General features: G+C 36.9%; 1 protein-coding gene and 2 long non-coding RNA genes across 15 annotated transcripts; 2 read left to right on the top strand and 1 right to left on the bottom strand.

Annotated features, from left to right (window-relative positions):
* The first annotated feature begins 1,100 nt into the window (after positions 1–1,100).
* Positions 1,101–5,523, top strand: LOC133709291 (stearoyl-[acyl-carrier-protein] 9-desaturase, chloroplastic). The gene is made up of 3 exons (XM_062134975.1): positions 1,101–1,367; positions 3,699–4,203; positions 4,614–5,523. Exons 1-3 carry the CDS (start codon positions 1,252–1,254, stop codon positions 5,172–5,174), a joined length of 1,182 nt encoding a protein of 393 aa, XP_061990959.1. The 5' UTR covers positions 1,101–1,251; the 3' UTR covers positions 5,175–5,523.
* Positions 5,524–7,091: 1,568 nt separating this feature from the next.
* On the bottom strand, positions 7,092–10,892 carry LOC133707819 (uncharacterized). 13 transcript variants are annotated; one of them, XR_009845299.1, is made up of 9 exons: positions 10,563–10,892; positions 10,397–10,452; positions 10,051–10,214; positions 9,900–9,963; positions 8,866–8,915; positions 8,531–8,754; positions 8,307–8,410; positions 7,586–7,631; positions 7,092–7,326 (listed from the first exon to the last, which is right to left on the bottom strand). It is a non-coding gene; the product is annotated as an uncharacterized LOC133707819 (long non-coding RNA). The 13 variants fall into 13 exon arrangements; XR_009845300.1 differs by having other exon boundaries at positions 10,120–10,214; positions 10,397–10,471; positions 10,563–10,891; XR_009845301.1 differs by having other exon boundaries at positions 10,162–10,214; positions 10,563–10,888.
* LOC133707820 (uncharacterized) lies at positions 8,543–9,560 on the top strand. Its single transcript, XR_009845310.1, has 2 exons — positions 8,543–8,684; positions 8,870–9,560. It is a non-coding gene; the product is annotated as an uncharacterized LOC133707820 (long non-coding RNA).
* Positions 10,893–23,015: the final 12,123 nt, after the last annotated feature.

A 23,015-nucleotide genomic window follows, 5' to 3' on the forward strand; every position in this document is an offset into this window, starting at 1 on the left:
TGGAATGCATTGATGACATAACATTAATCATGTTCCGTAAATATATAATTAAATCAATTAGTTTTAATTCATTGATTTAATTACTTTTTATTTAAGGAATATGCCAATCAAATATGATTTGATTTAATACTTGATTTCAATCAGATTTAAACAATTTAATTTGATTGATATTTGAATTTAATGCTTGATTTTAATCAGAATTAAACAATTTCATCTGATCGATATTTGTATTTGATACTTGATTTTTATCGAGATCAATCAGTTTAATACGATTGATCCGCTTTAAATGCTTAACTCGAGCAACAATCAATCATCGATAAATTGACGCTTCCACAATTGATGCTTCTGCATCATTCAATCGATGGATCACTCGTGTTTTGACATGTGTCATCCTCGAAGCTCATATAATTTTGGTGACGTATGAGCCACGTGTACCTTTTGTAGGACCCATGTGCCAACTAAGCTTGTTTAGTCAAAATTTCAAAGATTGACAGATTTATTTAATGAATTTTACTTTCATTAAATTTCTTGTGTCTACACCCACGTGTTACCCCCATAACATACAATGACAGACAGACTAGAGCTCTAACAAAATCGTAACCAATCACCCAGCCCAATCACCTAGCCAAAGGCTTGGTATCCCGATTGTGATGACCCAGTCGGAAATAACTGTTCATTAATTTTTTTTATTACATCAACAAACTCAAATTACAACAATTTGTCTTTCGTGAGTCGAGCTCACAACCTCACACTTACAAAGTAGAGACTAGTGCCACTAAACCAAATGATACTGGACAGATTCAGTTCGTCTATTGATTTGATCTAATTCAATACCTTAACGATTATCAATTTGGCTGAAATTTTCCATAAGTGATATACTCATAGAGACTTAAAAACTAAATGGTCGAGATCCTAATACATGACCGAAAAATTGGTATAATAAGCAATCCCTTAAAATGACAAAAGAAAAAAATCTCTTAGAGCGGCAATATATATATATATAAGGGTAATCATGTAATTTAGGAGAATAGTAAGGGTAGTTGTATCTGCCGTAGACATATTTATACCACGTAATATTAGCCTCATAAATACTTCAGCATCTCCTCCGTTCTGTGTGTCTCTGTTACAAAATATTTTGGGTACAGTTGTCTCTCTTCTTTTGTTGTGTGGAGGAAACTGAAAGGGAGGCTCAACTGACTCAAAACATCGAAACCCTCCAGAGAAGAGACCAAGGAAGCAAGGAAGGAAACAATGGCTCTCAAACTCAACGCCTTCACTATTCAATCCCCCAGGTTTGCTCTTCCCCAGATGGCCAGCCTCAGATCTCCCAAGTTCTCGATGGCCTCCACTCTCCGCTCTGGCGCCAAGTCAGTCTTTTTCCTTTCAATTCTTCATTTCTTCCTCACACTCATATATGGATCTTGAGCTGCTTTTGGATCTGGGTCCTTCTCATTTCTTGTAATCTCCGCCTTAACTTGCTTCATTTCTCATCTCTTACTTGTTGCCCCCGTGCTATTTTTCATGGAGAAAATGTGGGTATCCTCTATTTTTTACTGTAATTTGTGTCTTCTGACTCTATGTGTTTCGTGATTTTCAAGGTTGGTCTTAATGTGCTGGTTTTCTCATGCTCCTAATCTGATTACAACGCGTTTGAAATTTAAGTTGTGTATAGCTGTTTTCACTCGTGGAACTGCAATCCAAGATCGCTACTTATGTCTTCTTGTTCGGTTAATTCAATTTCGATTCCAGGATTGCATGTCGTCATTGTAATGTTATGGACAGATGTTTCTTCAATGGTTTTCCATTTTATGCATCAAATTTCTGCTTTGTTCCTATTTGTCTCTCGTCAAATTTAATGTTCTACTGTATTTGTGGATTTTATACTGAAAACTCTGCATCCTCAAACAAAATTTATTGTCGTTCTGCGTGAATGTCCATCTGTTGGCATTTTGTTGTTACATGCTTTATTGAATGGCTGCATGAGTGTCCATCTGTTGGGTTTTTATGACCGTCGGTTAATGTTGTTGTCGGCATTATCGAAGATACTTGATAGATGGCTGTGTACATAAATGCCCAAGCTTGGAGTTATTTAGTTTTATAACTTTTTACTCATTAAAAAATTGTTTGCTATTTGTTCTCCTCTTTCTGTCATGACATGATTTCAAATGTAACTGGATGATGGCATTGGCTCATCTCCGGCTTTTTCATGTTATTTTTCTTATTTATTTATTAATCTTTGTATTTTCCAGTTAATGTTTGATTCATGGATTGTCCAAATGTGTTATTGGTTCGCTGTCTTATGTATGCTGAACAAGTTTGTCCTCTGAATTTTATCTTTTGATTTCTGGGCTGGGGTTTAAAATTTCTCAAGTACTCAAGTGATTTGTCTAAGCTTTATGGATTGTATGAGTTGTATTCTTTATTCTGATTGTAACGTGGAGACTGTATTTGCCTTACAAGTATATTCCAGTTCAGTTAACCTCTTCGGTGTCATTTTTAAATTCTGTACAAATGTCCATGGGCAAAGTTGCTGAGTCGGCTTTTGAAAAATGTATGCCTTTAGTGAAAGTATCTTGTGAGAGACTGCAGTTTGCTAGTTGTATCTTTTTGTTTGGGATTGTGCTAGTATTTTCCACCTATGTGTGTGAATAAATAGAACATGTTGAGAATATCTATATCTATTTAGAGAAAATAATGCAACATTGAAGAGACGGAGATAACAATACTCAGCATGCCAACTAGGAAGAATATACTTTTGACTTTGGATATACTTTTTGTTTTCTTCTCATTTTGATTTGGGTGATGATAAACCATCAACAGTCAAAGAAGTATACTAGCAGTCTACTAAGTTTTTTGTCTTTTGGTTGTTAATGGATTTTCCATCCTGTTTGTCGTACATGCATTAACTTCTTAGGAAAATGAAATGTAGAATGTTTATCTCTGTAGCTTAATAGTATTTGCCGTTGATTGCTTAACATACGAAGTTTGTTTAAATATCTTTGATTTTTTGTTAATTTGGCCATTACATGTGGAGACTTAGCATGAGTATATGACAATATGTTAGGAGATTAGTTGGATATAGTCTGTTTGGGATATTTCGTGAGTCATTGAATACATGTCTGGCTGTTTGCCAGGTGTTGGGATGCCTTATACATGCTACATTTTGTTTTTCAGCTTTTCACAAAGTTAAGTATGCATATCTGCCATTGTCGATGTTCCTCTGACAAGTTAACCCAAATTTTGTCATTAGTTCTAAAATTCTCACCAGAGGAATCGCTTAGTTCAGTTTAGGGCGTGCATATTCCTTTCTTTCTGGAGTTTTTGAAATAAATGGCCCTTTTTCTTTTGGTGATCTTTTAAGACCTACAACCCTCAGCAAATTATCATTATATTTCTACCCTTTTAAGTGAAGGTATAGTATAACTGTATAACCGATTCCTAATGAATCTCAGTCAGGGGACAAATTAAGTGGCATTTAGATTTACATGTGAACTGTATTGTCAGATCAACTGCTTCAAGTTATAATACAACCCTCTAGTCCCTTCTCCATGGTCCTTTTGCTTTCAATATAAATGGAATGTAGTAATCAGATTCACATCAAGATTATATAATTTCATCTTAAGCTGTGTATAAGTATTGCTGCTGGCCTATTTATATGAACACAAGTGCTAAATTTGTTAATGTTCTGTTCAATGCAGGGAGGTTGAGAATCTGAAGAAGCCTTTTACGCCTCCTCGGGAGGTGCATGTTCAAGTAACCCATTCCATGCCACCTCAAAAGATTGAGATCTTCAAATCCATTGAGGGTTGGGCTGAGGAGAACATCTTAGTTCACCTAAAGCCAGTTGAAAAGTGCTGGCAACCCCAGGATTTTTTGCCAGATCCTGCATCTGATGGATTTGAGGAACAAGTTAAGGAACTACGGGAGAGGGCAAAGGAGATTCCAGATGAATACTTTGTTGTTTTGGTCGGAGATATGATTACTGAAGAAGCCCTTCCAACTTATCAAACAATGCTTAATACCTTGGACGGAGTTCGGGATGAAACAGGTGCAAGCCCAACTCCTTGGGCAGTTTGGACAAGGGCATGGACAGCTGAAGAGAACAGGCACGGTGACCTTCTCAATAAGTATCTCTACCTCTCTGGCCGAGTAGACATGAGGCAAATTGAAAAGACGATTCAGTATTTGATTGGGTCTGGAATGGTGAGATACTTTTCATATATCAAATCTTCTTGTTTATGATCTTCTTTTAAGTTTGCAGAATCTGAACAAATTGTATATATTGGGCTCTTCTTTACACATGCACACACAAAACTTTTATAGATACAGATGCGCAAACACTGATTGAGGGATGGACTGAAAATCTTTTACATTTGTGCTCATCATTTCGTGTCTTTCTTTACTGATTCGGTATTCTACCTTTTCCCCGTTTCAAAATCATCATTAGATACTTATAAAGGAAGAAAGAGACATGGAGTGTTTGAACAGTTGTAGCAAAAGGAATTTTAAATATTGCCTGAAATTTGGTGATTGGTTGATATGTAGTCTGTTTATTGCTTCAACATACCATGATAATACTGCTGTTTGAACTTCGATCTCTTTCGTTTATGTAGGATCCGCGTACGGAGAACAGTCCTTACCTTGGGTTCATTTATACATCATTCCAGGAGAGGGCTACCTTCATTTCTCATGGAAATACTGCCAGGCATGCCAAGGAGTATGGGGATTTGAAGTTGGCTCAAATATGTGGCACAATAGCCTCAGATGAAAAGCGCCATGAGACTGCATATACTAAGATTGTGGAAAAGCTCTTTGAGATTGATCCCGATGGAACTGTCACGTCTTTTGCTGACATGATGAAGAAGAAGATCGCTATGCCAGCTCACTTGATGTATGATGGCCGTGATGACAAACTTTTTGAGCACTTCTCAGCTGTTGCACAGCGTCTTGGTGTCTATACAGCCAAGGACTATGCAGATATATTGGAGTTCTTGGTGGGCAGGTGGAAGGTGCAGGACCTGACTGGACTTTCAGGTGAGGGTCGCAAGGCTCAAGAGTATCTGTGTGGGTTAGCCCCAAGAATTAGAAGACTAGAGGACAGAGCTCAAGCAAGGGCCAAGCAAGGACCTGCCATACCCTTCAGTTGGATCTTTGATAGAAATGTGGGACTGTGAGTGCAGACTCACAATTCAACAAGTCTCTTCTCGCACAATTAATTGGGATGGTAATTTTTGTACTTGCATCTTGTTTAAAACATCCAGTTGATTAGACCTTCTGTGTAATGAGTGAACTTTGGTTGGTTGTAGATACAGTTGTTTCTTGTGTTGGTGGCGTATGTCATTAGATAAGAAGGTAGGAGTAGCTGGTGTTTCGGTGTTTTGTTCTTCTGAATGGTATCTTGTACGAGTCTACTTTGTTCTTCCGTAGCTTGTCTGGTGTGGTGTAATAGAATAATCATTATGGCAATTTTGATGATCTCGATGTTATCAATCTCTAGTTATAAATAACGTTTCTTTTGGTTGCTGGGAGCATTTACCATATATGTTCTCTTCTTTTTTATTTACTAGCCATTGAATACATTTTTGAGCTTCATTTGATACCCGCCCTTAATTATATACTAGAAATGTTATCCGCGCTTTGCCGCGGGATTTAGTATTATCAATGAATTAGAAGTTTTGATTAAGCTAAAGTAGACCTTAGTGACGGGACATCATTAGTTAGATCTCCATTCAAATTGAAACTTAAAGTCAAATTATTTTCATTCACATGTTAATATACTAATACACAAAATTTTGAAAGAAAAAACTCAATCAAGAGCAGAATTTTAGATAACTAAAATTTAGCAGCCACTTCTTTTGAAACAAAGCTAAAGCTTCCTTCAAAAATTGATCAAAATCTTGGATCTCTCCTGAGGTTTAGTGTATTATCGCCATTTTAAAGTTTTACCAATCTTAGTCCATGGAAGGTAAAATGGTTGATCATTAAATTCCACAATGGCATGTTTGACAAATTTTTCTCAATCTAATAGGGAATTATAGCAAGAGCTAGAGCATTGTCTTCTTCGATTGCTACTACAAAATTATAAAGCGAGGGTATGAGATGAAGCAGTACATTACCATAAGTGGAATCCACTCAAAAAAATCAAAAAATAGGAAAGAACAAACCACTCACCAAGAAAATAGCACCCTCTAGCCATCGAACGTAAAAGGCCAAGGTACCGCATTCACAAACATTAGATATAAAGTATACAAAGTATCAAATGTTTCTGTTTCATTGTTTATCTACTGATCTTGACCTTTTCAATAATAACTATCAGCCTCCTTTACAGGGGAGGGTAAAAAAAAAAAAAAAAATTAACAACTGAATATCAATTATTCTGCGTATCAAACACCGTGTACTTACGTTAAAAAGTATCAACAAATCAGCCACCTTTGAACCTATTTCTATGCAATTTCATTTTTGATATGTTCTTGAAATCAATGAACTATTCGAGACCAATATATTGCCCCCTACATATATGTATTGAAAACATTATAAAGAAATATATGTACTTATGAACTTGGAAAAAAAATGGATGCATTCATTCATTCTGAAGATAATTTGAAAATCAAGATAGAAAAAGAAAACAAAGCAGATAAACGCAGCAATTAAAAAATGAAGAAAAAGATCAAACTCAAAGAAACAGACAAAAAGATCAAAGTTAAAAAAGATCATTCTCAGCGATAGACATTGCTTTGACTATTTTATTCTCCAATGTCTCAGAGCACTTACATTCTGATGGTACATGCTATTAAGGATCCATGACAACTCTTAAAGTAAGCTATATGAATGAGAAAGTTGATTGTGGAACCAAAAAACAACTTGAGCATTACAGGAACAAACAATCAATTATCAATTTTAGTTAACAAAGCTGGATAACTAATTTGAAGCTCTATGTAGAGCAATATCTGAGTTGACTTTCTAAACAGCAAAACACCTTCAAATTTTATAATAATTAACCACAAACAAATTGGTATAAAATAAAAAAATAAAAAAAATAACTACAAACATATTGGTATAAAAAAAAAAATTGGCTCAAACCCAGCTCCAAACTTGTGAACTTGCAAACCAGCAAAGAAACAATTGCTTACGATTCTTAACAATGAAACCTCTTCTCTTTGTCTGCACTCCAAATCCCCACCCCTTCAATACGTATCCCATAATATAGGGATTTAGCAAAAAATTAACTTACAGGGTCCAAGGGATAAGTTTTTGAAAATGGAGTAGCCAATCAAGAAAACACCACCCTTAGCTCTCCAGTTTGCAAACAACTCTAGTCTCCTCTCCCTGGAAAACAAATCAAGGATACGAAGTGGTTAGAGAGAAGCTTGTGTTATGGGTATATAATTTCAGCTTCCTTAGGAATAACCATATTAAGATAAACTGTAACAACAATGGAGCAACTGTACCTGACAATAAACCCTAAATCTAAAATACTTTCCTCAATCATACTCTCTGATTACTATGTTTGCAAAAACATGCAAAATATTGATAGATACGCAACTTGAAAAACAGGAGCTCATCTTGAAGCAAAATGAAGGTATACCTGAAAATAAAGTGGCTAATCTGTTGCTTAGAGTCTTTGTTTGTACCTGCAAGATGAACATCATAAATAATTAATGAATGGATAACTATTAAAAAGTGTTAATATTCTCTTAAGCCGCTAGGTAAAGCAAAGATATTAGTACATACAATCAATTGAATCTCTTTGAGATAACACTCCATCATTAGCTTAGTGTTTTCTAAGGCTTATCAAGGGAAGGGTATCCTCCCACCTAAGAATGAAGAAGTCACATTGATTAAACTTGACAGACCTCTTTTAAGGGGAGAATTCCCCTTGCTATCTTCTTTACTTACTGCATCTAAGACAATCCCACAGTTTACCTTGGCTATTACTTGTAACTTTTATGAAAATCTTGTGAACAACTCACTTTATGGTTGAATGACATGACCTAAAAAGACGAATAGATTTCACCATTTCCAAAAGTTGTAGTTCCTTGAGATCTCTTTCCAAAGTCTCTCTTCACCTCCCTATTATTTCAAACCACACTAATTTCTCCTGAAACTACCCAAAACTACAACACTATGTTTTTGTTCATTACTAAAGTTTCTACCATCAAACCAGTGGTCTTCTCTCTCTGAGACCAGCTCTCTGTCTGTCTCTCTAACTTTGTGTATGACAATCAACAACCATATATGCGAGAATCAAAAGCCAAAATTGAATAGTAAAATCACTAAAGATGAAAATGAAGGAAAAAGGAGCTTACAGTCTTGGATCGCTTGAGGAGTGGGCCCTGGAGCAAGCTCCAACGGAAACCGGAAGCAAACTGGCACTTGATGTTCTCCAAGCTATTCTCTAGGTCTGAACTCTCTGTGAGTTCACAAAAATTCATAATTGAAATCAACTTTGGGAGTGGAGGTCCAAGTTAATCAAAGTGAGTTCATTTGCGATTGTAAGTAGATGAAGAAGAAGCCAAGACAGAAGCTTTACCTCAAATGCTACCGGAGAGCATCGAAGAAATAAAGAAGAAGAGTCTGCACCTTCCGAATTCATATGAACAGCATTCTAAATGGACCGAGCGGTGGAGTTACTCTCTCCTCATCATTTGGAAGAAGAAACCGATGGAAGAATCTAGCATACCCAGGTCAATGGCAGAGTGGTAAAAAAACATTAAAATGAGGGTAAAATCGTCATTTCTGGATTACAGTGGTAGGCTGTAAATCACCAAAAATGAAGGGCAAAATCGTCATTTATTGCACAGTGCTAGGAACAGTGCCGCTCTAAATAATCAGTTCACATACGAATTGAAAAGGCAAGAGAATTACCAAGTTGATCACCTCTGATGACAAAAGTTGATTCAATGGTTCAAGTATAGCTGATAATACAAACAGTAAATTTATCAGTTAGTTATGCATAAACTAAATATAAAAAAGAAAACAGCAATGAACTCATTTGGCATATAATAGTGATAAACTGATACAGAACACTTTTAGACATATAGTAAGTGAATATGCATTATAATGCAGTTTCAAAATAGGCTAACACCTTAAAAAAGTAAATGATTGTCCACATTATAGATTGAATTCATCATAGAAAAGAATTTTATCATAAACATTTGGCAAGTTTATAAATATGCTCATAGTCAATAGTTTTAAATAGTCTGCATATTGCTGTTACTACATTAAATTTTGAATCGGCAGTAATAAAAGACTAAGTTTCTCAGTTCTGAATATTAGTAACTAAAAGTTATATGTACTTTCCGTTAGAGAACACATACTGTTATATTGAAAAAACAAAGAAAACAATATCTTGGGGGTTCTGTAATGATCATAAACTAACAAATATATCAAAATTTTAAATATATTTGATCCATTTAGTCGTATTTGATCAAAATTCAGAAGACTTAATTGCCTTAACTTAGTTGTATAGTAAATAATGCAAGATACAAAAATAGTCGATCTAAATTTGTCATAAGGCTGGTTTCTTAATTGGCTTTCATTAAATAACACCCGAAAACAAACCCAAACCAATTCCTCCAATTAATGTTTATGACAATTCAAAAGTTGCAGCTCAAGGAATACCAGCTAAATGACTCACTGCATTATCTCAAACCAATTAAAAGGAAGCAGAAGTGATTAGACATGTTATCTCAAACCAATTAGAAGGAAGCAGAAGTGAATAGTCATGTTATCTCAAACCAAAATACATAGAGGGACCTGCCATTAAGAATCTCAAATCGATCAAGTACATAGAGGAAGCAATAATAATGCAATTACTAAAGCATTCACACCCAATAAATTCTAAGATATCAGTAAAAGCTTGAAACAGAAGGAAGCAACAAACTTCCCAATTAGAATACCTTCTGAAGCTGAAGAAGAGCTCATTTTCCCATTCATCTTCTTCAATCAGCAAAGCTAAGCACACTGCAAAAATATCAATACAAATCGTTTAGGAAAATTTAGAGAAAGAAAAGGCCAAAGAACCAAATATCTATTCACCAAAACATAAACCTAAATCCAATCCTTCACCGAAAAATTTTAATCAGCAAAGCTGAGAAGGATCCAAATCTACACAAATACTGGAAATCCATAGCAAAAGACCTTTCTTGGCCAATAGAACACCTTGGTGTCCACGATTAAGCCTCCAATGGCAAACTCCACCCTAGCGATGGACACTGAAAACCCAATTCCCAATCAATCAATCCATCCAAAAAAAAAGACGAATTTTTCGCAAAGAAATTAAGGAACCCAATTCCCAATCAATCAATCAATCCAGAAAAAAAAGAAAAATAAATTCCTCATAACAGAAATATGAAATTCGGTGATCCTTTAACAAAGGAAAGAACGAAGAACACACCTAATTAAAAGCCTCCACCCACACCAAAAATCAGAGCTTTGCAATTCCGATACAATCTGAGAAACAAAGCTCATGCTGATGAAATTTTACACAAAACCCTTAATCGAATAATCCCAAAAAACAGTACCCAACAAAATTGACCCAAAAATTAACATCAAGCAGTTACCTTTTATGCCTCCAAGCTGGAAACAAACGAAAATTGAGACCTGTCTATGCCGATCAACAACCTCCCTCACTATCAATCTAAGCGAGACGAAGAACCACAGCAGAACTCTCTCTCTCTCTCTCTCTCTCTCTCTCTCTCTCTCTCTCACTCTCTATTTCAGTCGGTGATTCTTTTCTTTGTTTTTGCGAAGGTTCCCGAATCCACTACCAAATCAAGGCGTTGTCTTCATTCACGGTTTATAGAAGACCAGCTTGATATTCTCCACGAACAGTAAGGGCAAAATCGCCTTTTCTACCCTTTGATGAACAGTAAAAACAGTAAACTCATCTTTCAATATATGTATAATGTTCTCTTCTTTTTTATTTACTAGCCATTGAATACATTTTTGAGCTTTATTGGATACCCGCCCCTAATATGGGGAGAATTTGGGGACAAATGGGGAATGGATATGGGGATCCCCAATCCCCACTATCTAAGATTGGAGATGGGGCGGGGATGATATTGTGATCCCCATCTCCAAACCCGTCTTAATAATATATACATATATTTAATTTATATATATATTAATTTATTTTTTATAATATAAATCACAAATATATACATTTACTACTTTACTTTAATGGCTACACTTTTACTTTAATGGTGTTTTGACTTTTACACTCACTATCATAAGTTTTATGAATTTAATCATGTTTTAATTTTATTTATTGTAGATTTTGATTTTAAAAAATGCAATATGAGAACAAATTTATTTTATTTATTAAATTCTTATTGGGGATTTGGGGCGGGTTTGAAGGCTTAGTCCCTAGTGGGGATGGGGATGGGGAATCCCCAATATATTTTTATTGGGGATTGGGGTGGGGATGGGGATGGAGAATGACCCCGGGGATGGGGATGGTATTGTGATCCCCATCCCCAACCCGCCCCATTGCCATCCCTATCAAAGATGCAATTCATTAAAACAACGAACTTACAACGAAAATGGATATCTAGTGGTCTCATTAAAACCTTTCCCAAAGGGACTCGGATAGAGTACCACATCCACAACCACTAATGATGAGATACATCCATTTCAACACTACTATGAAGCCATGAAGGCCCAGATTGTAGACAGGGCATAGGTTCACCAAGTTGAAGAGCTTCCCTTGCAATCTTGTGCGCCACCCTATTGCAATCCTGCCGAACATTACCCCAGCTATATTGATTTAGCTGCCTCATAACCTCTTTAGCTTCTCCTAGCACATTCCCCTCCTCACTCAAATCCTCTGAACTGTCATGAAGAGTATTAATAACAGTAAGGGCATCTCCCTCAATTTCCAACTTAATGAATCCGACATGAACTGCAAACTTTAACCTGTGCAACAAAGCAAGTGCTTCTGCTGCTCTTGGCTTTAGTCTACCCACTTACAGCTAAAAAAAAACCATCGATATTGTTAATCACAACAATCTTTGTTCCCCCTTTATTGATAAATAAGACAGGACGGCATTTGACCCTAGTTTCACCCCTATACTAATAAACCATCATTTTTCTGAACCTGATATGGCCTTCCTTCAACCTTTTTCTTACTTGGTCTCAGAAAAAGAAGGAATAATAAAAAAAATGTTTTTATTTCAACCTGATGACATTGTTAGTGAACTCTTTCCTTATTTTCTTTTTCGATGAAAAAAAACTTTACAAGAGGTACTCCTAAAACAACTGCTTCCTAAAAACGAGAAGGGAGCGCTAGGGGTTCAAAAAAAAAAAAATCTCTCCGTCTGGCGACGCGTATGGTGCCGCCTTTGTTTGATGGGACTTGTTGGTGTTTGGGTCTGACGTGTGTGTCATACCTTCGATGTTACACCCTATACCCAGAATTACCCGTTTACTGATCATTCGGACAGTAAATAATTATGAATCTTTTTTTTTACCTTCTTTTCAATCATTTAGGGGACCAAAAGTTGACTTTTTGTTTGGCTCAGTTTTTTAGAAAACTTCCTCCATGAAAGTTGTAGAGGACGTAAAACCAAATTCGTGAACATGCAACACGCAAGAATCGGATCTCGTATGAAGAAGTTGCAATTTCAAGAGTGAAAATTACTATAAATATCAAGTGATAAAGGGGAGACTTTCCATTTTTGTCGGATATCCCTAGTAGAAGACTCTCTCAGCTAAACCTGGTTCAAATCTGACTTGAACGCGGAGACCCGACGGGTTCTTCGGAGTCTGGCCATCCCAAGCCTCCGCACTAACGTAGTTTGGGACGCCTTGGAATGCCCATTCAATTTATGGGCCCCTTTTTTTATTTTTTATTTTTATTTTTTATTTTTTATTTTTAATTCTAGATGACAGTGTAACACCCCACCCCTGATGTTAGTGAAATTTGTACTCATGACCTCCACAGTGTTAGCTAGGCTACTTAACCAACAGGCCACGACTCACCGAGAGTCGATCACGACGGCGAATCGAAGTAAAAATCAACTCGACAGCTCGCAAGGGCCGACCCGTCTGGAACTCCTATTTCCAGCACCTCCGGCGACGAGATAGGTTGAGCTATGAAACTCTTCCAACATTTAGCAATCCCTCCAAATAGCATAGCACGAATCAAAACAAGGAAAGAGAATCGAAGCATTGAAGAAATCGAACCCCGAAATCTATTGCGGTATTTTCTGACCATATGGTTCCAAATTTGACTTTGTCATAGCTGACATTGTTGTTGGGCTTGATTTTGTGAATCTTTTGGCATAGGTATTTGTTGGAAACATCACGAGTATGAAAATATGTGTAAATTTGTGTGATGATACCTACTCCCAAGATTAGGAGGTCAAGTTTTAGTAAAAGGGAAAAGTAAGAGTATTGTACCCAAGGGATTGAGTAACTTTACCCTAAACTAGATTACTGCGAAAATAAAACCTAGAAAACACATGCGAGTCTATCTTTTTACAAATTAATAGTCTCGGCCCTTTGGAAGCCAAAACTATCAATAATGATATTTACAATGGTAAAGTGGTGAATTGGCTTTGTTGATTTTAATTTCTATAAAGTAAAATAAGTTGCACAAAAATAAACTAAGCAAACAAAATAAAATAGAGACTTTGATCAATGAGATAAATAGGAGTATAGGTTTTGCACCTAGCCTCCCTCATGCATATTATATAACCCATTTTCTAATAACAACATGCTTTGATAAATTCAAAGAAATTTTAAACTTACAAGCAAAAAGCAAAATTGGCACAAGTTTTAAGTAAAAAGAATGACTAGTTAAGACTAACTTTCACAAGTACAATATGCTCCAATTCGTCCAATTTTACCGCAATTACAACTTTTTACTTTCAACAACCAATTTCAACATACTAAAAGGTGAACTTGCAATAAGTAATAAGCAAATAGTAAATAGGCAAGACTATATATTTATTTATTTTTTTTTTTTTTATTTGACATGCTCAATTTAGTCTCTCTTACCACAATTCACTAATTACTTACCCAAAGTACTTAAACAAATTCAAAAATATGAAAACTACCACAAAACTAGCAAAACAAAGTAAAGATAAGCTGCACGGATTCTCTAGTCCCACGGTAACCTATTAGCTAGGGATTGAGTTTTACCTCAATCCCCGGCAATGGCGCCAAAAACTTGTTGGGTGTATCACGAGTATGAAAATATGTGCAAAGTTGTGTGTGATGTTACTTACTCCCAAGCATTTGAGGCCAAGTTTTAATATAGGGAAGTGAAGAGTATCGTACCCGAAGGATTGGGGGAAACTAAAACCTAGCTAGATTTCCGCAAGAAAGCCTAGAAAAACATGCAATCTAACTTTTTCTAAGTTCACAACCTTAGCCCTTTGGAAGCTAAAGATTGCAAGGATGTTATTAACAATTATGGTAGTGAACGGGTTGGTTGGTTTTAATTATTTATAAAGTAAAATAATTTGCACAAAAATAAACTAAGCTAATAAAAAATAAAGACTTTGATCAATGAGATAAATAGGAGCATAGGTTTTTGCACCTAGCCTCCCTCATGCATATAATGTAACCCAATTTCAAATAACAACATGCTTTGATAAATTCCCCCTCAGTTTTCGCTAGAGAAACCAAGCTACCAACTAATTATGCAACCTAACCATGTCACTAAAGCAAAGCTAGATTACGTAACCTTAGTCCCATTTACATTCGCTAAAACATAAGAGGGCTTTGATGCCGCAAGCTTAAGGCCTCTCGACTCTTAAACTCACGAAACCAAGCATTAATTTTAAGGTAAGAAACCCAAGCAATCTAGTTCTTTCCTTAAGAATAAGTTAGACCACCATCCTATTAGCTACACACGCTTCTCGGTTACAAAAGATTGTCAAGCTTAAGTTTCCGATTTCATTAATTCCTACAGCATGCTTCTAGGTGACAAATCCAAAAACACATCTAAGAAAGCATTAAAGTAAAGTAGCTAAAGAATTCAAAACATGCCTATTCATCAAAAACATGGTATCACATTGTTTTATACATTAGTTTGGCTAGGGCTAAACCCTAGCCCCAAATTTATTCTACTCACAACCTATAGTTACATAAATTAAACCCATAAACTTGTAAAGCATCAAGTAAAGAGAGAAAACAGTATAGAAAGAAAGGAATACCCATGGGTTTGGTTCCAAAAAGAACCAAACCGTACCTCTAAGAACACTTTCTACCCTCCAAGATGCAAAAGAAAGTGAGAAATGCTTCATAGTTTGGTATTTTTGGTTTCTAATAAGAGAAAGGAACCAAAAACACAATACAATTCCACAAGTCTCTTAGAACTATGATGAACAAGGCTTGGATATATGAAACTAGAGTTGTGATTGATCAAAAGTGTATAGATACTTCGGTTTTGGTAAGGAAAAACCAAGAACCCAAGAAGCTATACACCTATCTCTACACAAAGCTAAGAAACTGTAAGCTAATGCAAGGAAACTAAGAGAATTGTGTGAAGAGATGTGAGAAGAGAAGATGAAAAACGTCCAAATGAGGGGAGGGTGTTTTTATAGGCCAAAAGTGATGAATGGAGGGTGGAGATCAAATGAAATGAAGGGCTAGATATGATAGACAAATGTGTAAGCACAAAATGTGGATCTAGTCTTTAACTCCACATAGAAATGACCTAGAAATCCCACAGATATTTTGGTAGAAGAGAAAAAGTAAGGGTAGAAGGGTCTTTGTGTAAGGAAACAAGGTGTTAAATGGGAGACAAAGGTGTAAGGTGTAAGAATGAGATCACTTGTCATCATTCACATTTTGAATTTCAAAATAACCTAGACCTAAAGTCTTTCCACCTAAATTCTGTAGCCCTAGTCAGTTCTTCCTTGTCCTCCACACGTATTTTTGGTCGGCTAACTTGGTCGGAAATGTCTGGAATTCATCGTTGACCTCCGTTGACTTCATTTTCGTCCGTTTGAGCACTTTCTTCTCCTTTCTTTCTTCACTTAGATCTCTGCCAAGGCTTCTGAATTGGCCTTTGACTTCTTCATACCAAATGTTCCACCATGAGTGCAGATTATTCTGATAAAATTTCAGAGCTTAATTCACCGTGGTTTGGTCGAAAATGCTGCCCAAATCCGTACAGGTCCGGTTTTGCAGTTTCGTCTTTTTGTCAGAAACTTGGACTGATTGTTTGAAGGTCTTCTACTCCGAAATATCTCTTGCACCCTTCATACAAAATGATCCTTAAGATGTTAAGAATGGGTTTCAACTTATTTGAAGTTCGTTTAGTCGTGTTGCCGCCCCTCCTTCCTTGTCTAGCTCACTTTCTCCTAACCGGAGTAGGAAAATGTGCTAAGGTTAGTTTTTTAGTGTTTTTCCATGCTTCTCCATCATTTCCTAACATGATAAGGAAAACATAATAAATATATATAAATGAACACAAAGGTTAAGCAAAAGCACAAGATTAGGGGAATAATTACTAAGTAATTATGGACCTAACACTTGTCCCAAACTAAAACAACTACATGAGTGTGCAACATCCGCAACGAAATTAAGTTCCTTTCAAATGTGATTAAATTAGATTGGAAACAACACCTTGTTGTTAAACGATAGAGGTCATGATCATCTACAGAGTTTGAATAGAACCATTAATACTATTAAAATGTACTGCTTGATAAAATTTGGATATGCTTGCTAATTTCTTGAAACATGACATAGAGGCACTAGGGGGGTTTGCATGCCAAAATTATATGGTTCTAGTAGCAACTACAAACAACACTTTGAAGGCAACATAGAGCTGCACTATAAATTTATTTCTATACCATCATATATACAAACAACTTTATCCAGGGGCGGCCTTGAAGGTGTGCAGGTAGTGCTGCCGCACAAGGCCTCCGATTTTCGGAGGCCTCCGACTTCGAGTTTCGAATATATATAGGTGTAAGTGAAAATAATAAATTTAGTTGCCTCCATGTACACAAAAGCTTCTGTAGTTCAATTGGTAGGCTGGCAAAGGCTCGCGTGGTTCTTCATTTCCTTGTCACGGGTTTGAGGCCCCAACTTCGTTTTTTAATCTTCTTTTTTCTTCCTTTTCTTTACTTTTGTTGTCCATGATTTTTTTTGTTTTCTCTTTTTCTTTTTTAATCTTCTTTTCTTCTTTTTCCTTCCCTTTTTTTTTTTTTTAACTTTTCAGTGTCCCTGATTTTTTGAAACTTTCCGTGTTTAACATTATTTGAAACTTTCTTAGTTATCTTGATTAGTTGTTTCAGAATAATTGTCATTACATTTATTTTATTATACCCATTCATTTTTTTTATTTTTTATAAGTCATTATGCAATGAACAAAAGGCCTCGGTCAAATTTTCACAAAAGGTCTCTGAATTCTCAGGACCGGCCCTGATTTATCCATAGAAAGGAAGCATCCCAAGATAAAGGGGATCATAATATCAGAGAAATGCTCTACACTTTCTTTGATAAGTATTACGGACAATTCATAAAAAGTGGTTAAAAGATATAAATTTGGTCTTTATTTTTTTAGAAGAAATGTTAATTCATTAATAGTTCGACGAGAATCAGAGGGGTATAGTATTAGAGAAATGCTCCCACAGTCCCACTACAAAGTAAGTAGGATTAGAAACTATTCATCAATAGTAAAATTTTGACCTCTAATTTTTTTAATTTAAAGAAATGTCAATTTGTTAATAATTCAATGAGCATACACATAGCAACTCACCTTTGTGAAGCTGTCAAAAAATAACCTCATCTTTGTATCTGTAAAGCTCAAAATATACAAGCACAAAAACATCGCAAGAAAATACTAAAAGGCTTAAGATCCACATGCTAACCTATGAATCCTCCGTCTCCTGGTTGGACTCATGTTAGGAGAAAAGGTCACACCACCACAAAAGCTGTTGCGACTGAGAACAGTGGCAATGAGAAAGTGAAGGAAATGGAGAGGGTCTGTGCTAGGAAAGGCAAGGCTGTGCTGGAATCGAAGAGGGCTCTGGTTAAACCAGGAATAAGTTTTAGGGATGCTGCTAAAGGAAAGGGAACTATTGTGATCAATGACAAGGACACTACAAGTTTTTTCAACCAACAAGTGAACAAGAACACTGGGAAGAGTACCAAGAGTTCATCCTCAAGTGAGGAGGTGTTTGAGAATTTCAATGATGCTAGGGCCTCTGGGTTTGAAGAGGGAGATGATAGCGTGAATGAGTTTGAGGTGCAAATGATCAATGGACGGAGGGCCATGGTTGTTAACACTGACAGCCCTGGAATGAGCTCAGGCTCAAGGAAGAGGACTAGAGACATAAAGGATGACCAGAACATGGCTGTTGCTGATGCTGAAAATGAGGAGGACAGCGCCTCTTCTCTGAAGATCCAGAAACCATGAAGTTTCTTAGTTGGAATAGTAGCGGTAGTGCTTGGTCAGGTTTTGTAGCACAGACCCTTTTTTATGCTTCTTCTGTTGATCCAGATGTTTTGTTTATCATGGATACTAGATCATCTGATCAAACCTTAAATAAATTGAAGAAGTTACCTTATGATGGTGTTTATAATGTCTCTGCAATTGGTCAATGTGGTGGCATGGCCCTATTCTGGAAGTCCAGAATGGTTAAAGTAGACATAATTCAACCCCATAAGAGATTTATCCACTGCATTATTACTGACCTTATTACAAATGATTTTTGGTATACTACTTTTATCTATGCCTACCCTCAAAAAGAGAAACAGGCCCAACTTTGGGATGAAATCTCTAAGTTAAATCCTCCCCGCAATAATAAATGGCTCCTAATTGGAGACTTCAACATTATTGCCAATATGAGCGAAAAACTTGGTGGTAACCAAGTGGTAACAAATTATATGCTTAACTTCATTCATTTCTTAAACAGGGAGAGTCTTTTCTCTATTAATGCTTCTGGTTTACCTTATACTTGGACTAACAAACACACTGATGATACCCTTATCTTTGAAAGATTAGACAGGGCTTGTGCTAATGCCAACTTACTAAATGACTTGCCAGACTTACGCCTTGAAAATTTGCCAATTATTGGCTCTGATCATGGACCTATCTGCCTCACCCTGAAACAAAAAGAAAAGCAGGTTGGTAGGGGGTTCAAATTTGAAGCAATGTGGCTTTCGCACAGAGGGTTTAAACCAATGGTACAAAACATTTGGCAGCAAAGGGTTGAGGAAAACTCTCTCCTCAATTTCCTTACTATTTGTAATCAGTTCATTGCCTAGGCAAAGGTTTGGAATAAAAATGTTTATGGTAATCTCTTTAAAAAAATAGAAAACCTCAATGAACAAAACTACATTGTTCAGCAACAGTTGATGCTCTCACCTGATTCTACTTATTTGCAGGAACAAGATCAGGAATTACGAAAGCAATTAACACAATGTTATAAAGATGAGGAACTGTTCTAGCTACAAAAATCAAGAGCGAATTGGCTGCAACTTGGCGACAGGAACACCAAATTTTTCCAAATGCAGACTAATATAAGGAAAAGGAATAACTATATTATGAAACTCAAAAATAATGAGGGAACCTGGGTTACTACAAACCGGGGAATAGCTGAGATGCTAGTCCGAGACTTCAAGAAACATTTCTCTGCTGATCATACACCTAGTGCCAATTCCATAAATAATTTTATCTCTATTATCAATCCCTGTATCACTAATGAAGATAATTTATTGCTTCTGAAACAGGTAACAGATGAGGAAATCCTTAATGCGGTCATATCCATAGGACCATATAAAGCTCCTGGACCTAATGGACTACATGCAGCGTTTTATCAAAACTGCTGGCCTGAGGTAAAAGACACCATTATTCCCCTAGTTAAAGATTTCTTCGCAACTAACCTTCCTCTAGATCTCCTGAATCATACTAACATTGCACTCATCCCTAAAGTGGGGAACCCCGAAAAAGTCACAGACTTTAGACCTATAAGCCTTTGTAATGTTTCCTATAAGATTATGTAATAACCGGTTCTTTTTTTTAATCAAAGTGGTGGCAAACACCTTTGATAAAAGGTATGGTGTTCCTTGATTCATGCTGCTGTTATTGTTTTAATCATCATGCACGTCTGATTAATTAGATGAATCAGACAAATTCTCTCTCTCTCTCTCTCTCTCTCTCTCTCTCTCTCTCTCTCTCTCACTCACTCACTCACTCCCTCGTCCGAAACCCATCCGGAAACAGAGCACGGTTTCTCCAATCTCTCTCTAGCACCACAGACCACCAAACGATGCCGGACCACGTCCTACGCCTTCGCCTCTTCCTTGCGCAGCCGTCAGTGGTAACTTTTCGTCGTCTCGTGAGCCGTACACAGCGGTGGAGCAGGAGGCCGGTTTAACCTCCTTTTGTTCCAAGCTTGATATCTCAAGCTACCGGTCATCATTCCTTGACAAACTCCTCCCACGATCTCGCCTCAACCTCCTGAAGCCCTCAGAAGTGTCCTTGCACAGCGGCGCTACTCGTGGTGGCGGCTGGGAGCCAGACCCGATCAAAATCTAAACCGAGGTATTAATCTTGATATTTCTAGCTTTGGACCATCGTTTTGGGTGATTCTTGAACTGGTGAACTCATCTTGGAGTTCTGAATAACTCTTCAGAAGGAATCGAAGCCTTAAATTGAAGTTTTGACGTCGAAATCGAGCCTTGCCGGATTCTGCAAAATTCTGGAATTTTTCCGACCACCGAAGCTTTCGATCGGTATATCTCGAGCTACAAACCATATTTTTCTGTGATTCTTGAACCAGTGAGTTCTTCTTGAGTTTCTTAACAACTCTTCAGAAGGAATCGAATCCTTAAATTGAAGTTTTTACGTCTAATTGGAGCTCGCCGTTTTCTGCAGTTTCTCGCCGGATTCTGGAAATTTTCCGGCCACCTCGACTGTTCTAGGTAATTTCCGACCACTTCCTTTCGTTTTCAGACTTCATGCTAGTTATGAAAGTGGTTCAACTCGTCATTTTGAACAAGTTTGTAGTTGACGACTTTTGCATCGGAGGTGGTTGACCACCGCGTTGACCGCCGTTGACCGCCCACTGACCGCCGCTTGTGGCGGCGTATTCGACCATATTTTGAGTTTTTATTATCTAGGTGATGATCTACGCATCGATACGGTCGTCTGGATATATTATAATGTCATTTTGGAGAAAGTTGATGCATGCTAGGGTTTCGTTTTTTAAGCATTAATTTCGGTTTACGATCTGCGAAGATCTGACCGTCGGTTTTACTTCAAATTTGGATATGATGATCTTATGACTGTCCCAGTGGCTTTGTGTGGTCATGGGCGAAGATCCGACCGTTGGATCTTCGTATAAATGCAAAACAGTGTTTAGGGAGGCGATTCGTGAGAATCCGTCCGTCGGATTTTCGTATAAATTTGTGAAGATGTTAGTAAGGACGATTCAGGAAGATCCGACCGTTGGATCTTCGTGATGATTTTTGGAGGGCGATCCTAAAGGCGATCCGTGAGGATCCGACCGTTGGATCATCATTTAATTTCGATCCGACCGTTGGATCATCGTATAAGTATGTTTGTGAGTTGTTGGCTAAGTTAGGATCTTGTTGGATTAGGTGATCGATTGATTTATTTGGCGGACGATTCAGATTGATATTTGGCTTTTAGAAGACGCAGCGGGAATTGGAGGTGAGTAAACCTCACGTGGTTCATATTACGAACCGAATGCTTTTAATTACTTTATTTTATCGTAATTGTGTGAAAATATTTATGGAATAAATATTTGTTTTAAAAACATATGGACTTGATCAACTACGGTCCATAGGTAAGTAAAATGATTTTAACTATACAAATGAATTTCATGATTTTCTTGTGTGAACTATAGTTAGTATTAGTGGTTATTCCTGAGTGGGTGATTACGTATATATATATTTACGTGATTATATATGGAATGGTGTGACATGGAGATGTGTGATTTTATAATGATTTAATTGATGTGAAATCGAAAACATGAATTTACCATATTCATTTATGATAATAGTGATTGGTGAAATTATATTGGAAATCTATGGATGACGTGGTATTGAGTGATGATATGATTGAGTGTGGATTGGTGATTTTTGGAGTTGTATTTTGAGTACATATATACACAATAATAGTACATATCATGGAATTATTGATCCTATTGCGTGAAAGAATATTATTGTACTCGATTTTGGTTTTAGGGTCAACATAGTGACCAGTATGGGGGAATCGGATGCTCTAATACTAGGTGGATGATGGGCTACGATTGGTTGAGTTTAGGGTCAACATAGTGACCAGTATGGGGGAATCGGATGCTCTAATACTAGGTGGATGATGGGCTACGATTGGTTGAGTTTAGGGTCAACATAGTGACCAGTATGGGGGAATCGGATGCTCTAATAATAGGTGGATGATGGGCTACGATTGGTCGAGTGTAAGAGATGCCCCAACCCTTATTGGGTGATGGGCTAAGTTGAGTATGTGTATCGGATGTTCTAACCTATGTTGATGAACTACGATATTGACAATCATGTCGGATGCCACAACCTAGGCCAGGTGATGGGCTACGATTCAGTTAGAGCTCTAGTCTGTCAGTCACCGTATTTGTATAAATACGCTTTCGGGGTTTTGAGAAGAAAGATGTGAGTTTAGATCCCGTATAAATCTTTGGTGATTTAGAGTGGTGATTTTAGTGACTGATTTTGGGGATTGTGGATTGCTTTGTGGTTGTTGTGATGGTTGGTTGTTTTGCTTGAGTTAAAAGAATTATGATTTAATAAATCAACCGTTCATTCTTATTTACTCACGAGCTTTGCAAAAAGCTTACCGGGTTTTGGTGTTGTTGCAATCCCGGTACACTATTCAAATTGTGTAGCGGGAAATCCTGCAGGTCAGGAGAATCAGGGCGGTAATCGTACGGGTTAGAGTATTTGTCATAGATTTACAGCAATTGTAATAGTGAGGTGAGTTAAACTCATTTGAGCCTTACAATTTGATTTGGTGAGAGTGTGCTGTAATAAATAATTTGAGGATTTGGTTT

This window comes from Rosa rugosa, chromosome 5, assembly GCF_958449725.1.
Source record: "Rosa rugosa chromosome 5, drRosRugo1.1, whole genome shotgun sequence".
Lineage (NCBI taxonomy): Eukaryota > Viridiplantae > Streptophyta > Magnoliopsida > Rosales > Rosaceae > Rosa > Rosa rugosa.

Excerpts from the sequence above, each read along its gene's own strand:
- LOC133709291 (XM_062134975.1), top strand. The coding sequence starts at position 1,252 with ATGGCTCTCAAACTCAACGCCTTCACTATTCAATCCCCCAGGTTTGCT. Across the intron at positions 1,368-3,698 it reads ACTCTCCGCTCTGGCGCCAA|GGAGGTTGAGAATCTGAAGA; the intron begins GTCAGTCTTTTT and ends TGTTCAATGCAG. Across the intron at positions 4,204-4,613 it reads ATTTGATTGGGTCTGGAATG|GATCCGCGTACGGAGAACAG; the intron begins GTGAGATACTTT and ends TCGTTTATGTAG.